The 15615-nt window shown below is 35.9% G+C and overlaps 1 protein-coding gene and 1 long non-coding RNA gene across 6 annotated transcripts in view; both read left to right on the forward strand.

Moving 5' to 3' along the window:
* Positions 1-15615, forward strand: part of LOC123870361 (protein unc-13 homolog 4B) — a 66252-nt gene that overhangs the window by 15311 nt on the left and 35326 nt on the right. Inside the window, exon 1 of one of the 5 annotated variants that reach the window (XM_045913634.1) lies at positions 6266-6641. The exons of the other annotated variants lie outside the window; for them this stretch is intronic. Coding sequence (XP_045769590.1) covers positions 6562-6641 — 80 coding nt within the window. The 5' untranslated portion in view covers positions 6266-6561. Of the gene's footprint in view, positions 1-6265; positions 6642-15615 lie in introns of those variants that run through there. 5 annotated transcript variants of the gene reach the window in all.
* On the forward strand, positions 7427-14390 carry LOC123870395. Its single transcript, XR_006797071.1, has 3 exons — positions 7427-7437; positions 8519-8523; positions 13976-14390. It is a non-coding gene; the product is annotated as an uncharacterized LOC123870395 (long non-coding RNA).

A 15615-nucleotide genomic window follows, 5' to 3' on the forward strand; every position in this document is an offset into this window, starting at 1 on the left:
GACCTTACACTTACTATAACTTTGTAAGTGTAAGGTCTTTGGCTAACTAAACTTTGAGTTACATTGAAGACTTTGTTTTTGTCAATGGACTATAGCTTTTGAAAACGAAACTTTTTTGATTCTGAATTCTGAACCATTGCTTGTAATTTTTTCGTGAAGTCCATCTCTCTTACTACTTAGGTGTATCATGATGATTGATGACCCATTTGAATGAGTTTAAAAATCGACTAAGCAGGCAGCTGTTAAACATGAGTGAGTAACGGATGACCCTGAATTTGGCCGTCTATCTACCTCTGATGTTGCGGCTACATTATGGTTAACGTCAATGCCCAACAACACCATAATTATCGCGATAATCAACGCGTTAAACTGATTGGTTACCACACTTGGACGGTTAACGTCTAATGATTTGGGGTTAAAATCGTCTAAAGCCAAACGGCATTGTTACGTTTACACGACGTTTAACTGGAAACGCCGTTGCACATCGCGTTGTTGGCCGTTAATGTGGCCGGGACATGAGAAGCATTGCGTATCTATATTTTAACCATTTGCTGGTTATTCATTGCTACGCAGATAAAATTACATAAGTATATGCAAATTACACTTAGATAATAATCTCTTTGGCATTAGGTAGATATTTCTTTAGTAACTAGGTAGGTAAGTAGGTACTTAGTGCGTATTTATGTTAAAACAAATAAACGCTAACGAGTTAATAAAAACATGATAAAATAGTTTTTAAAACTATTTTATATTCTCGCATATTAGCGTTTAATTATCACGTTCTAATAAGTTCCTAACGGTCTGATCTCATTAATTATGAACACACTAGAAATGCCATATGCCGGCACCGGCTACTTGGCACCAGTGTCCTAGAGGTAGGGTTACCAGATGCCCCGTATTTTACGGGTTAGGTACCTACCTCGTATTTCAGGTAACCCGTAATTATGACAATGAAATACGGGGTAGATAAAGCTCCCGTATTTTTTACGAATTCAGCCGGAGCTGGCTGGCAAAACCAAATCCTGACGTTTTGTCTAGTAGAAATAATATTTTCCTCCTGCGGCAATGCGTGGACCAATACCCGCGTAGCCGAAACCGACTCAATATTGAAAATGGCTCATTTGTGTTTTGTGGTGCAATAAAGTATATACATAGTAGGTACATACATATTAGACTAAATTATTAACTAGATGGATAACTTTGTCCGCGTGGAATCAGGTTTTAAAAATCTCATCTCTCTCTCCCTGAGAACTCAAATTTTCAAGGATAAAAAGTAGCCTAGATATATCCGTCCCCGGAATTATTAATGAATTTGAATGAATTCAGATCCGAAATGTTGCTCAACTCGGCCTGGTTTTTTGGACTCCGGTTAAAAAGGTCTCTTATTAGGTACCTACAGACACAATATATCCTATTGCATGGTAAGTAGAAGTCAGAAGGCCGTCGGCTTCATTGCAATGGGACGGATGGGGCATAGGTCAGTGATTCCGCAGATAGACCATTTCCTGTCTATGAATCGCATTCGACACTGCCCGATCGTCTACCTCATAGATTTTCTTTCTTTTATTTATGGTCTAACTTTTTAGGGTTGCGTAGCCAAAGGGTGTCAACGGAACTTTATTATTAAAGCTCCGCTGTCAGTCTGTCTGTTCATCCGTCTATGTATCACCGGACTATATACCTATCTCATTAACCGTAATAGGAAGGGAAATGGTGCATTTCTATTGCCACTATCATTACTTATCATGATCAACGCTTCGCCAGGATATTACTGAGAGACCTGTGGTCTCTCAGAATAAAAAGGGTTTAATTTAAGCCTTAAGGCCACAGTCCGCCACGATGCCGAATTTTAAAATCACTACCTTGCCAGTTAATAAAAATTTAAAACCAGATAAAATCATCATTTAAATTTAAAAAAAAAATTAACAAGTAGGTGAGTAATACTGAACCCTTTGTGTGCGAGTCCGACGCGCACTTGGCCGGTTTTTTTATTGCCAGCCGCCGGTTTTTTTATCACCATCACACTTCACACTATCACACTAATATTATAAAGGCGAAAGTTTGTATGTGTGTGTGTGTGTGTGTGTGTGTGTGTGTGTGTGTGTATGTTTGTTACTCCTTCACGCAAAAACTACTGGACGGATTTGGCTGAAATTTGGAAAGGAGATAGATAATATCCTGGATTAGCACATAGGCTACTTTTTATCCCGGAAAATCAAAGAGTTCCTACGGGATTTTAAAAAACCGAAATCCACGCGGGCGAAGCCGCGGGCATCTTCTAGTATTTTATAAATGCCTCTTGTCTATTGACAGTGATTTGTTTGCAGGAAAAGTAGAGCCTCGTCTGGTATCTATCTGAGTAAATAACAGTAACAGCTGACAACTTGATCTAAACCGGTTAATTAACACCCTTTGCTAACACCTTAATCAGAATGTTTGCGGTTATAGTATAACGGCTAACTTGCAATTAGTTCGATAGATACAAACAAAATTACTAGCGAAATTCTCATAGGAATTTCACTTTCAATAGGTACTAATTAGTATGGAAGTATGGTTATTAAGGTAAGTACGGCTTGTAAAGAGGCTTGACAATGATGAATCTAGAGTCTGAACGTCTAACGGCCAAAATTAAGAGGGGTCTCTCCGTCACTCGCTTCATACAAACGTAGTTCCAATTTCATTTGAATATTAAGCAACCAAAGTCCATGAAATTTTGCAGGCATATTCTAGAAACTAATATCTATGTCTGTGGTTTTCCAGATTTCTGTTAAAATATTCGGTTTCAAAATTACGCGGTCTTAAAAATTTACATACAAATTTTTGAGCCCCTGTAATTTTAAAACTACATATTTCTAGAAAAATCTAAAACATCACAGACACAGATATTAGTTTCTAGAATATGTCTGCAAAATTTCATGGACTTTGGTTGCTTAATATTCAAATGAAATTGGAACTATGATTGTATGAAGCGAGTGACGGAGAGAGCCCTGTTAATGCTCAATGTATCTTTAACTTGTCAATGTTATTTGTCAACAAGTGTAAATTAAAAATTTATAACACCCCCGACAAGTGAAGGTTACAGTAACTAGAAAAGAGCTGATAACTTTCAAACGGCTGAACCGATTTTCTTGGATTATAGCTAAGAACACTCTCGATCAAGCCACCTTTCAAACAAAAAAAACTAAATTAAAATCGGTTCATTAGTTTAGGCGCTACGGTGCCACAGACAGATACACAGATACACAGATACACAGACACACAGATACACACGTCAAACTTATAACACCCCTCTTTTTGGGTCGGGGGTTAAAAACACTTTTGAAGAATAAAAAACATTGCTATTTAGTAACTGATCGACAGATTACAGCTGCTGATAGATTGATTATTAATTTCGGCCGTAAGTGGTCGCCTCAAATCCATACTAATATTATAAAGGCGAAAGTGTGTCTGTCTGTCTGTCTGCTACGTTTTCACGGCCCAACCGCTGAACCGATTTTAATGGTACAGACATGGGATACATCCCGGGGAAGGACATAGGCTACTTTTTATCCTGGAAAATCAAAGAGTTCCTATGGAATTTTAAAAAACCGAAATCCACGCGGGTGAAGCCGCGGACATCCTCTATCTATACTAATAAATAAAATTGGAGTGTCTGTCTGTAATTTCGAAATAACTACCTCATATTAAGCTCATATGGTTATTTGAACGATACCAACACTGAATCACACGTTTTTAAAATTTTTGTCTGTCTGTCTGTCTGTCTGTCTGTCTGTCTGTCTGTCTGTCTGTTTGAAAAGGCTAATCTTTGGAACGGCTTAACCGATTTTGACGGGATTTTCACAGACAAGTAGAGGATTGACCAGGGCGTAAAATAGGCTACTTTTTTAACCGACTTTCGAAAAGGGAGTTGTGTTTTTCTACCTATGTACACCGAAATCTCCGAGATTTCTGAACCGATTTGCGTAATTTTTTTTTTAATCGATAGAGGAACTTTGTGACATTGTTTCATAAAAAAATTGGATTCCAACTCCTCAATCCTGATGCTGCAGGGGATCTGGCCAATCCACGCGGGCGAAGCTGCGGGCATCAGCTAGTTATATAATATAATTAATGTAATGTTCACCTACCTATGTAGTAGTAGGTCTACCTACCAAAATAGGCAGTAGGCATCGGGCAGTTAGTTTTAAACTCAAGAGGGACTCGTTAAAATTAGACTTAGTGATAATATAATTATAAAATAATATGCGTCGATTATTACCTAAAAATAGCTATGTACAAATATGTCAACAGTAAGGAGCTATTAGCATAACAATACACGACAGAGTCATGTTTCTCGGAGCAATTTATACCTACGGTGCCCACTTGCATTACATAGAGTGCAGACTGCAATATGAGACTATCATTAGTTCATTAGTCATTATTACACATACATTTTAGGCATAGTTCAGAAAAATAATGCATTAAAAGTGCAGGAATGTAGAACAACAATACGGATAAGTCGTGGAAAACAAACGTAAAGAATGAGAAAAATGACACACATAATTTAAAGATAATTTATAATCGTGCAGGCAAAAAGGCACTGATGCCACAAAATATCTGCGTTATCTATTTTGTGCTGATATACCAGTAGGTACTGTTGCAGTTTGAGCATTTCCGCAGAGATAAAACTCAGTGATTTTTACCCGACTGCGGCAAAGCCAAAAGGAAGGGTTATGATTTTAGCAATCTATGTATGTGTGTATGTATGTTTGTATCCAGATTCTGTGTGTCCCACCGTAGCGCCTAAACTACTGGACCGATTTTGATGAATGAGGTGTTCAATCGATTCGTCATAAAGGTCCGGGTGACATAGTTATGCTACATTTTATACGAAAAAATTGACCTAACGGATGTAACATGAAAAAAGTAGGGGTTTCCATAATTTTGTTTTTGCTATTGTATCGAGTGGGGTGTCAAGGGTGTCAAATGAAAGAGGAGAAAGTTCTGAGTTCATAAATATAAAACTACAACACAATTTTGCTATAATATTTCAGCGTTTATTAAGATAAATCGCAGTCGGGTTTTAGTTTTCAACTTTATCTTGTTGAAATTAGTTTTTTGAAAGCATCTAACCGATGTGCCCCAAACCGGTTTCATTAGAAAGGCAATAATGCGAAGATTGTTTTAGACTAATAAAAAATGCGTTAGGCAAATTTTTGCGTTAGGCACACGCCGCGCTTAGACACCGGTTATCCGCTAGTATACTATCATATTATCAAAAAATCGGTTGGTCTGGTGGAAGGCTTCGTCCGTGGTAACTGGTAAGTAACCCTACTGGCAAAGGCGTGCCGCCAAGCAATTTAGCGTTCGGTATTCGAGGCTGACAGCCATTGATTTTAGACCCACCCTAGCCAAGCAATAAATACATGGATTTAATTAACGTCATATCCCTTATCTAAAAGTTAGCTGCTTACATATGACTGCACCTTCACTTACCACCATGAGATCACAGTCAAGGTCTAACTTGTCATCGAATAAAAAATATTCTACGAACCATCTTGATATGAATTTTAAGGTTAGATTGATATTTTGTTAAGACTACAACAGTTTTCTACCCTTACTACTGTAGATACTAATTTTTACTGTATTTTTGGTGTATTTCGTACAGTTGTTAGAACGTATAAATTATGTGGCGACAAAATATTACTATCACTGTCGCATGTGTTTGTTCAATTTAAGCTCTTATCTCAAAATGTCACTGTATTATATTATAATGTGCTGAACGGATATTTTACGCGAATTGATAAATCATTTCTCGGTTACATTTATGGACTTCCGTGCAAAGCCAGTCAGCTTTTACTAGCTACGGAGAAGTTCAACTGAGAAAAGCCTAGGTACCAACTTTTTACATTCAACGATTCTCGCGTCCTGTCAGCCTCATAGTAAAATGTGGTAAAACTGTTGCCATCTTGCTAGAACTCAAGTCCAGAGGACATGCGAGCAAGGAATATGCTACTCCCTAAGAGGCATCAGTACCTATATCAAAAAAGTTACTGATTTAGGGTTCTGGTAGATTTGTTAATTGGACTAGTGTCTTCATATACCTATCTAACGGGTAATTCATCTTGGCCAACTTGATTTTTTGTTAACTACGATATTTCCCTACATGACACTTACCAGAACAATAGGTGGTTTTCCTGTTAATTAGCAGCCATGGGTATCTAAAAAACTGGAGTAGGTTTTAAACCTCTGGCAAACAAAGCTAAACAACCGTTTGTATTGTCCGCCAGTCACTGACTATCCGCGCTACGCGAAGCCTGAAACCTCGCACTTGCAAAAATAATTAACATTCAAGGTGTTAGTGAGATTTAATTTTTAAGTATTTTTGAAGTTTTGAAATTCAGAAGAATATTCTGAAAGTTCGCACTTGTAATTATTGATATAGGTGTGTGTGTGTGTGTGTGTCGAACAACTTTTTAAGTATTTTTGAAAGCTTGAAATTCAGAAGAAAATTTCCTACATAAGCTTTAATAAAAGAGTGATTTCATATTGACCATTGTAACTTTTATAATTAAAAAAAAAATGGAAGAAAAAGCTCGTGAGGACCCATGGAGATTTGTGTACAAAAAGTTGCAACAACAGGAAATTATCAGTCCACGGAAGTAAGATTGTTTTACTTAAATGCGATTTATTATAATAAAATTTATAGTTGTCTGCGATAGAAATAAATTAAAAATATTACAGTTAGTATAGGTACTTTCTCTCAATGCAACGTAAGCACCAATATTTAGAACACAACAGGTAGCAAGCACTACCATTTCTGCAAAATTCAGAAATCTCAACACTCAGTTTATTAACGAATTTCATTTTCAAAAACGCACCTTACTGATGATTCAAAGGCTCTTTTCAGTAAAATTTCGGTGCCGCTGTGAGGGTAGGTAGAGTCTTGATGGTGTTGACTTGGCAGTCGTTACATTTAAATGCGCTCGTAAGAGGCCTGAAAGAAGCGGCCATAGCCTAGCTTTATTCGTGGTAAAGACATCGCGATTCGCGTCGGCCTCCATCCCGAGCACGCAATCTCTAACTTTATCTTTTCGGAGTTATGCAATTAAATATTACTTGCTTCGGTGCTGGGAAACATTGCATGTCTGAGAGTTCTCCATAATATTCTCAAAGGCATAGAATTATCCTAAGCTCAAAGGTGTGTGAAGTCTACCAATCTGTTGGTCAGCGCAATTAAATATTACTTGCTTCGGTGCTGGGAAACATTGCATGTCTGAGAGTTCTCCATAATATTCTCAAAGGCATAGAATTATCCTAAGCTCAAAGGTGTGTGAAGTCTACCAATCTGTTGGTCAGCGTGGTGGACTGTGGCCAAAGCCTTCTCATTCTGATAATTCAGAGAATTCAGTAGTAGAACCGGCGCGCGATGGGTAGATGATTATATCGACCTGTAAAGTTTTTTTTTTCTTTTCGTCTGGCCCTTTAAAGTTTGCTCACATGAAATTAAAATTTTATGATTGATAGGACGTCTTCTGGTCTAAAAACTTGACCAATTTTACATAAATTATGTACCTACCTACTTACGATAAGAGGAATTTTGAGATACTTTATAAATTACTCGGATTTACAGAGTTTCTAAACTCACTTCGATAAAACCATCGAATGTAAGATCGATGCAATAAAACCATAAATCAAAAATGTGGTTTTATGAATAAATTATAATAGGTACTAGGTATTTCCTGTTATTCATTCTCCAGAATACGTGGAGACGCGTTCCTGACTTGTGTATCTTTAGATTAAGAGGAAAACCTATGCGAATGACATTGACGATTTCCCCTTCAAACTAGCAATTTTGACATGTCATGACCCTCTATTGACAATTAATCAAGCAGACATTTCAATCTGCGAAATTTACGCGGACTTTTAGTATTTTGACGTAGGAGGGTAAAAGATCCAGTACATGAACGAATAAGGACTACCCTGACTTTGACCTAAAATTAAGATATACAGAATGTATATCTTAATTTTATGTATGAGAATCGTTCTATATATAATTTTTATATTTTTTTTTATCTGTGTCTATACACAGTAGGTATACACTCTTAAATTATTTAAATATCAAAAACGCAAAAAAATGCGTGGTATTAATTATTATAAATTATTTTATTTAACAAAAGGATAAATTGCCAGTAAATGAACTGGGAATTTCAGTGAATGAACGAACTCTATCTAGTGCATAAACTCTCGATTCCTATTAATAAATTCTTAAGTATATTTTCGCCTTGGAATTTTAAAAAAAATGTCAGATTTTCAGTTTTTGACTTATTGTATATTTTTTTCTACATTTTGCGCGATAAATCAAAAACTATTTTACATAATAATAATAAATAAAACCTGTTTTAGAAGACTGCAAGTTACAATAGAGCCGCTTGGAACAATTTTTTTTGCTGTTTCTTCTGGTAATATTCACAATGCAGAAATAATAATCATCATGGTGTTTAGATGGTTTGCGCCAAATTATAAAATTTTTTTTTAGTAAAAGTAGTTAACTATTCTTATTTGCTCATAAACGCAACGAGGAAATACAGCTTCCACATATAAAAATTTGAGTCCAGGCCTTGCTGTTAGCTGCTAATGGGTTCTCAAAGTAGCCCGAGTATGCTTGTTTTACTGGGCACAAAAGGAAAGAATGAAAGGAGCTTACCCAGTACATCTTAAAAGATCCGTTATAGATACATGCATCCTGCCATGCCTTACCTATGCCAGCCAAACATGGGTCCAGACAAAGAATATAAAAAGAAATAGTGACTTGCTAAAGGGCGATGGCAAGGTGCATAAATTAAGCAAAAAATATTCAAAGTGAGAATTGAAGACATAAGAAAAAAGACAAAGCCTACAGACACCTTGAGACATGCCCTAAAACTGAAATGCAAATGGTCATATTGTATCGATTTTTACAGATGAAAGAAAGACAGGTAGGTAGACCGAAGACGCGTTGGTCTAATGCTATTGTGCAAATCGCGAGAGAAAATTAGCTTGATAGTACCAAAGACAGAGAGAAATGGGGATACCCAAGAGGGATCCATATCCAAGAAAGCAGAATACCAGAATAAATATAAAAAAAATTCAAAAGAAAAATAAAACCGACTTCAAAATCACAAACACTAAAAAGTAAAAAATAATTTAAGTTATTGTGGTTTTTGAAGTCGGTTTTATTTTTATTTTGAAATTTTTTTATTTCAAAATTTTTAGTGGCCCCACTGTACTATAATAATATGCCATGCCCAGCTAAAACCCTACTGTTTACTAAGCAATTACACTGATCGCGAGCAATTTGCTCTTATCCATTGAGGAGTTCTGTTCTCCATCTCAGAAGATATTCATCAGAACTTCATCAAATTTATATGGGACCACCTGCAAAGTATACCTAGCTTTTCAAAAAAAAAAAAATCCAGATCGGTCCAGGCGTCTTTGAGCAATCGGTGAACATACATTAAAAAAAAAATTGAATTTGCTCTTATCCATTGAGGAGTTCTGTTCTCCATCTTCAAAGATATTCATCAGATCTTTACCAAATTTATATGGGACCACTTGCAAAGTATACCCTATCAAACAAAAAAAAAATCCAAATCGGTCCAGGCGTCTTTGAGTAATCGGGGAACATACATAAAAAAAAAGATACCAACGAATTCAGAACCTCTTCCTTTTTTTAAAGTCGGTTAAAAATATACTAAGATTTACTAACATGGTGTTATACCATAGAGTAGCAAACAGAGGCAAAGCTTCTAAGAAGCGAGCAAAATTTATAACTATTTTGGTAGGGCTGGCACTGGAGGATACAATTTAATTAACAATAGTTATTTGTTCAACAAGATGGTAAAGTTTGTTTTTGTTGTGATTGCCTAGTTTAAATATCGATCTTTAAATATCGATCGATAGATCTAAATATCGATTTTGAACGAAATCAGTCAATTTAGAAAGAATTATAAATGGTGCCAACTTTTTTAAATTTTGGTAACAGTTTCTTATTTTGTGATCGCAGGGAGCTCTAAATATCGATTTTGAACGAAATCGGTCAATTAACAAAGAATTTCAAAATGGCGTCGACTTTTTTAAATTTTGATAACAGTTTCTTATTTTGTGATCCCAGGGAGCTCTAAATATCGATTTTGAACGAAATCGGTCAATTAACAAAGAATTTCAAAATGGCGTCGACTTTTTTAAATTTTGGTAACAGTTTCTTATTTTGTGATCGCAGGGAGCTCTAAATATCGATTTTGAACGAAATCGGTCAATTAACAAAGAATTTCAAAATGGCGTCGACTTTTTTAAATTTTGGTAACAGTTTCTTATTTCGTGATCCCAGGGAGCTCTAAATATCGATTTTGAACGAAATCGGTCAATTAACAAAGAATTTCAAAATGGCGTCGACTTTTTTAAATTTTGGTAACAGTTTCTTATTTCGTGATCCCAGGGAGCTCTAAATATCGATTTTGAACGAAATCGGTCAATTAACAAAGAATTTCAAAATGGCGTCGACTTTTTTAAATTTTGGTAACAGTTTCTTATTTCGTGATCCCAGGGAGCTCTAAATATCGATTTTGAACGAAATCGGTCAATTTACAAAGAATTTCAAAATGGCGTCGACTTTTTTAAATTTTGGTAACAGTTTCTTATTTCGTGATCCCAGGGAGCTCTAAATATCGATTTTGAACGAAATCGGTCAATTAACAAAGAATTTCAAAATGGCGTCGACTTTTTTAAATTTTGGTAACAGTTTCTTATTTCGTGATCCCAGGGAGCTCTAAATATCGATTTTGAACGAAATCGGTCAATTTACAAAGAATTTCAAAATGGCGTCGACTTTTTTAAATTTTGGTAACAGTTTCTTATTTTGTGATCCCAAGGAGCTCTAAATATCGATTTTGAACGAAATCGGTCAATTAACAAAGAATTTCAAAATGGCGTCGATTTTTTTAAATTTGGTAACAATATCCTGTTTTGTGATCCTAGGGATCCTCAGATACTGATTTTGAACAAAATCTATGACAGTTCAAGAAAATAGATTTTAAACACTATTTAAATTATTATCATTAACATTAAATTAAATGAAAACACGACGCGCGACGTGTACTGCAGCCCCTGAGCTTGAGCACAGGCCGAGCCGATATAAACCGATTTCTCTCCGTACGCGACGTAGCGCCTGTGCTCACGCACACACGCGCCTCAAGCTTGTAGTAGTGTACCTATCGTAGCGCGCTTGTATGAAGCTTTGACTCTGTTCGCTACACATGTGGTTATACAACGCAATACCACACTAACAAACACTCGTACAAACATACAGACAAGTATATACTCACACACACTCACACACACACATGGACGCACGCACACGCACTTTTGAACGGTTTGAACGGAACACGGTTTTGAAATTGAAATTGAAAAAAGTGTAAGAATTTGTAAGAAAATATTTAAAAAAGGTATATCAGCCGGTTTTTTATTCCAGCTCTTAATACATGTAAAAACGTCCAATCTGTTCATTTACTTGAGCCTTTACCCTAGTACCTAATTATATCGACCGCCCCATATCAAAACAAAGTAAATGTCATTTTTCCGAAAATCGTTTTATGTCATAAGCCTAACTTTCATAGTATGTCCCGTTGTATTGTAAGGACACCCACATTAAAGTAAAATTAAAAGCTAGTAAGTCGCTTTGACCATTTTAAAACATAGTAAGTCTATGAACTGGCTAGGTTTTTTATAGATTAATGCGCCTTACTAAGTTTTTCAAAGGAATTAGATAAAATAAAATAAATATCACCCATTATCTAAATACCATGTCAAAACAGTAAATACTTAATGATGCATTAAAACTTAAAAGTAAGATAGGAAAAGTCAATGACCTCTACATGTCAACTGTTAAATATGGCTTGCAAGGGAAATACTTTGCATACTTACATAATGTTTTTAAGGTTCCATATCTCAAAAGGAAACACGGGACCCTTATAGGATCACTTTGTTGTCTGTCTTTCTGTCCGTCTGTCCGTCTGTCGTGTCTGTCAAGAAAACCGATAGGGTATTTCCCGTTAACCTAGAATTATGGGCAGGTAGATAGGTCTCAACTCTCATAGCCCAAGTAAAGGAATAAATCCGAGAACAAATTTCGTGATTCTAGATCAACGGGAAGTACTGTATAGGTTTTCTTGACGGACGGACGGACAAATGGACAGACAACGAAGTGATCCTTTAAGAGCTCCGTTTTTCATTTTGAGGTACGGAACCCTAAAAAAGAAAGTGATGCACATCTAATGAATAAATGTGTAGGCCAGTCTTCACACTAAAATATTTAAACCCCTTTAATTTAAAAACTGTCATAGCCTAGTGGTTAGAACGTCCGCCTCCTAATCGAAGGTCGGGGGTTCGATCCTGGAATCACGCACTACTAACTTTTCAGTTATGTGCGTTTTAAGCAATTTAATATTGTATATCAAATCTTTGAAAAGAGCAACCGCCGAGTTTCTTGTTGAAGACTACGGCCTAAACTTCTCTTGAATTTAAACCACTTACTAGGTTTTGATCTGAGAAAGAAATTTGACATTAATTGACAAAATTGAGAGACCTAAGCTTGTATAAGAACACAGAAGTGTCATAATTCGTGTTCACTTTGCCTAACGTCTCTCGGAGAGCAGAGAGAGATTTAAACTGTTTCTTATAATCACTGGCCATATTTCAAATGCGAAAGTGTGTTTGTTGGTTTAATATTCAATCACGCTGCAACGGAGCAACCAGTCGACGTGGTTTTTTGCATGGATACATTTAAAGACCTTGAGAGTGACATCTCTCTCCGCATCGTATTCTTTATTGCTGAGGGTTGTGACCTCTTTCCATTATTCCTACATCTAATGGTAGGTTTTCTTGGGATAATAATGCGGTGGGTTCAAAGAGCCTACGGAACTCGACTAGAAAAACGAGATTTTGACTCTTAGTTTTAACGGTTATGAATTAGTTATTATTATCAGTGATAAAATTGATTAGGGCTGCCAGGTAAAATGACATTTATCTCGGAAAATCAAAGAGTTTCCACGAGATTTTTTCCAAGTTTGCGCTACTAAGTACATACAGTTGTGGTCATATAATTAAGAACGATTATTTAAAGATCATTATTTTTTTAATAAACTAGTATAAATCAATGCATGTATTATTTTTCATATCTCTTGGTATCACAAAACTTTTCCATATTATTAGTGTATTCATTTATATACATTATTATTTAATTAATTAACAGATACATTTATTACATTAGATCTGAATCTTGTGCTACTACTGACTGGCTGGTCACATAGTTAAGAACGCTGAACTGTTCATTTTTTTTATTCAAGTTCAAATAGAGAACCTTAGTGGTTAAGTCTCTTTTCGTATAATTTTTGGCACCATTTAATGCTGCAAAAGTATTAAACTTGATTATTTTATAAAAATAATGGGTACAAGTAAAACTTGTGATAACATCTACAATTGATCTACAAGTGAAGTCATAATAAAACATTGTGAGAAGAATTAGTCGCAAAAAAAGATAGCTGATTATTTTCAATGCTCGAAAACAATGGTTTTCAATTCTATGAAGCATTTTAACACGTATGAAACGACGTCAAATATTCCACGCGTACCTAAATTGAGAAAGAAATTTCGTTGAGATGATACGAATATCGTTCCAAAATCTTCTGAAAGGATCTAGCGAGCTAAGAAAAGAATATTTTGGTGAAAACAACCCTTCAGCGATCTCGTCACGCATTATTCAAAGGCGTTTGATAGAAAACAAGTTGTATGGAAGGAAAACAAGGAAGGTACCCATGTTGAAACTTTGTCATAGGTAAGCCCGTGTTACATTTACAAAGACGTATGAAAACCTGAACTGCCAGACAGTGGAAAAATGAATTTTTTTCTGATGAAACAAAAATAAACAGAGTGTATTCAGGTGGAAAATGATATGATAAAGCATTTGACTCCAAGTACACAAAACTGACATTAAAGCATGACGAAGATAACACGAAAATTTGGGGGTGCTTTTCTGGGCATAGAGTTGGACTTGTTAGACTGATACCTAAGCATGGATCAATTCCAATACAAAATCATACTGGAAGAAACAATGTTACCGTATGCTGATGAAGTGCTTTCAGCTATTTGGATATTCCAGAACGACAATGATCCGAATTTTGAAGCCTACACCGTTGAGAAATTCTGCATAACACAGTCAGTTTCTGTCTTAGACTAGCCAGCTAACGTCCAGATCTAAATTCAATTGAAAATCTTTAGTGTGAAGCCAAGAAAAGTGTAATCAAACGACAGTGTAGCATTTTAAGAGCATTACGATGTTTAGTTGGAATAATGGAGTTCTATTTCTCTTGAAAAATGTCATAAATTGATAGAGTTAATGCCTCACCGCTTTCAGCGGTGAGGCATTAACTCAGTAACACTAATTAACTTAAATAAATTAACATTAGACAGTAATTTAAAACTTTGGACATGCCACTAACTATCAATTTTAGTTTAAAAGGATTATTTCTTCATGTTTATGTAATTTATTTAACTTAAGTTTCATCTTTAATAATTCTCAAACAAGTTTAATATTCGTTCTTAATTATTTGTCCAGCTACATCTGTGTTTGAATTCGTTACTATTGAAAGTAAATGAGATTTATTAAAAAATATTTGGCGATTTCATATCTTCTATTCGTAATCCAGTTTGCCGATTTATGTGGCTAAGTCAAAACATAGTTAACTACTTCTAAAAAGGAACACAAAGCTACATAAAACATGATATTGATAAAGAAAGACTGGAACTACAAATCGTTCTTAATTATATGACCACCACTGTATATTATGAAGAGGAAAGGTTTGTTTGTTTGTTATCGATAAACTCTGAAACTACTGAACTACTTGCACTAAAGACATAATCATCAACATCAACCGACAGACGTCCACAGTGAACATAGGTCTTTAATAGGGTCTTCCACATGCTACGGGTTTGCGCCGCCTGAATCTTTGCGCTTGCGCTTGACGACAATCATGCTTTAAAGAAAGCAATGATGAGGTCCAAGTTGGAGCACGCTTACCTGGAAGATGCCTATTCACTCTTGGCTTGCAGGTATCTATGGTATATATGGCAGGAAACACGGCCGCCGAAATGGCGTTCCAACCTTTAGGCTCTCCCCATTGCCCGCAGCATGAATCTGAGCTTCCTTATGATGGTTATATTATGTACATATAATATCTCATAAGAAATCTCTAACACACAATCCAGCTAAGTAAGTCCAATTTCGAAAAAAGCTAGCTAGCCGACAAATCTAACTCAGGCAGCCTTCGGGAACCTTCGAGATGTCTCTGTCCAAAATTCCTCAATGCTTGAAGAACAGTCTTTGAATAGTGCATATTGTCAGTGATGAAATATGGATCCGAAATATAGGTCTTTTTTTTGTACACAGGAAATGCCTGACGCATACCCCTCCGTCATGTGGGGCTTGCACCAAACTTGCACTACTACGAAATCCATTTCGGAACACGGCACCCGGAACGAGGCGCGCTATCTCCTAACATAGGTATAATACCTATTTAGAACACTTACTATCTGTCATCATAA

This window comes from Maniola jurtina, chromosome 12 (assembly GCF_905333055.1).
Source record: "Maniola jurtina chromosome 12, ilManJurt1.1, whole genome shotgun sequence".
NCBI classification, from domain to species: domain Eukaryota; kingdom Metazoa; phylum Arthropoda; class Insecta; order Lepidoptera; family Nymphalidae; genus Maniola; species Maniola jurtina.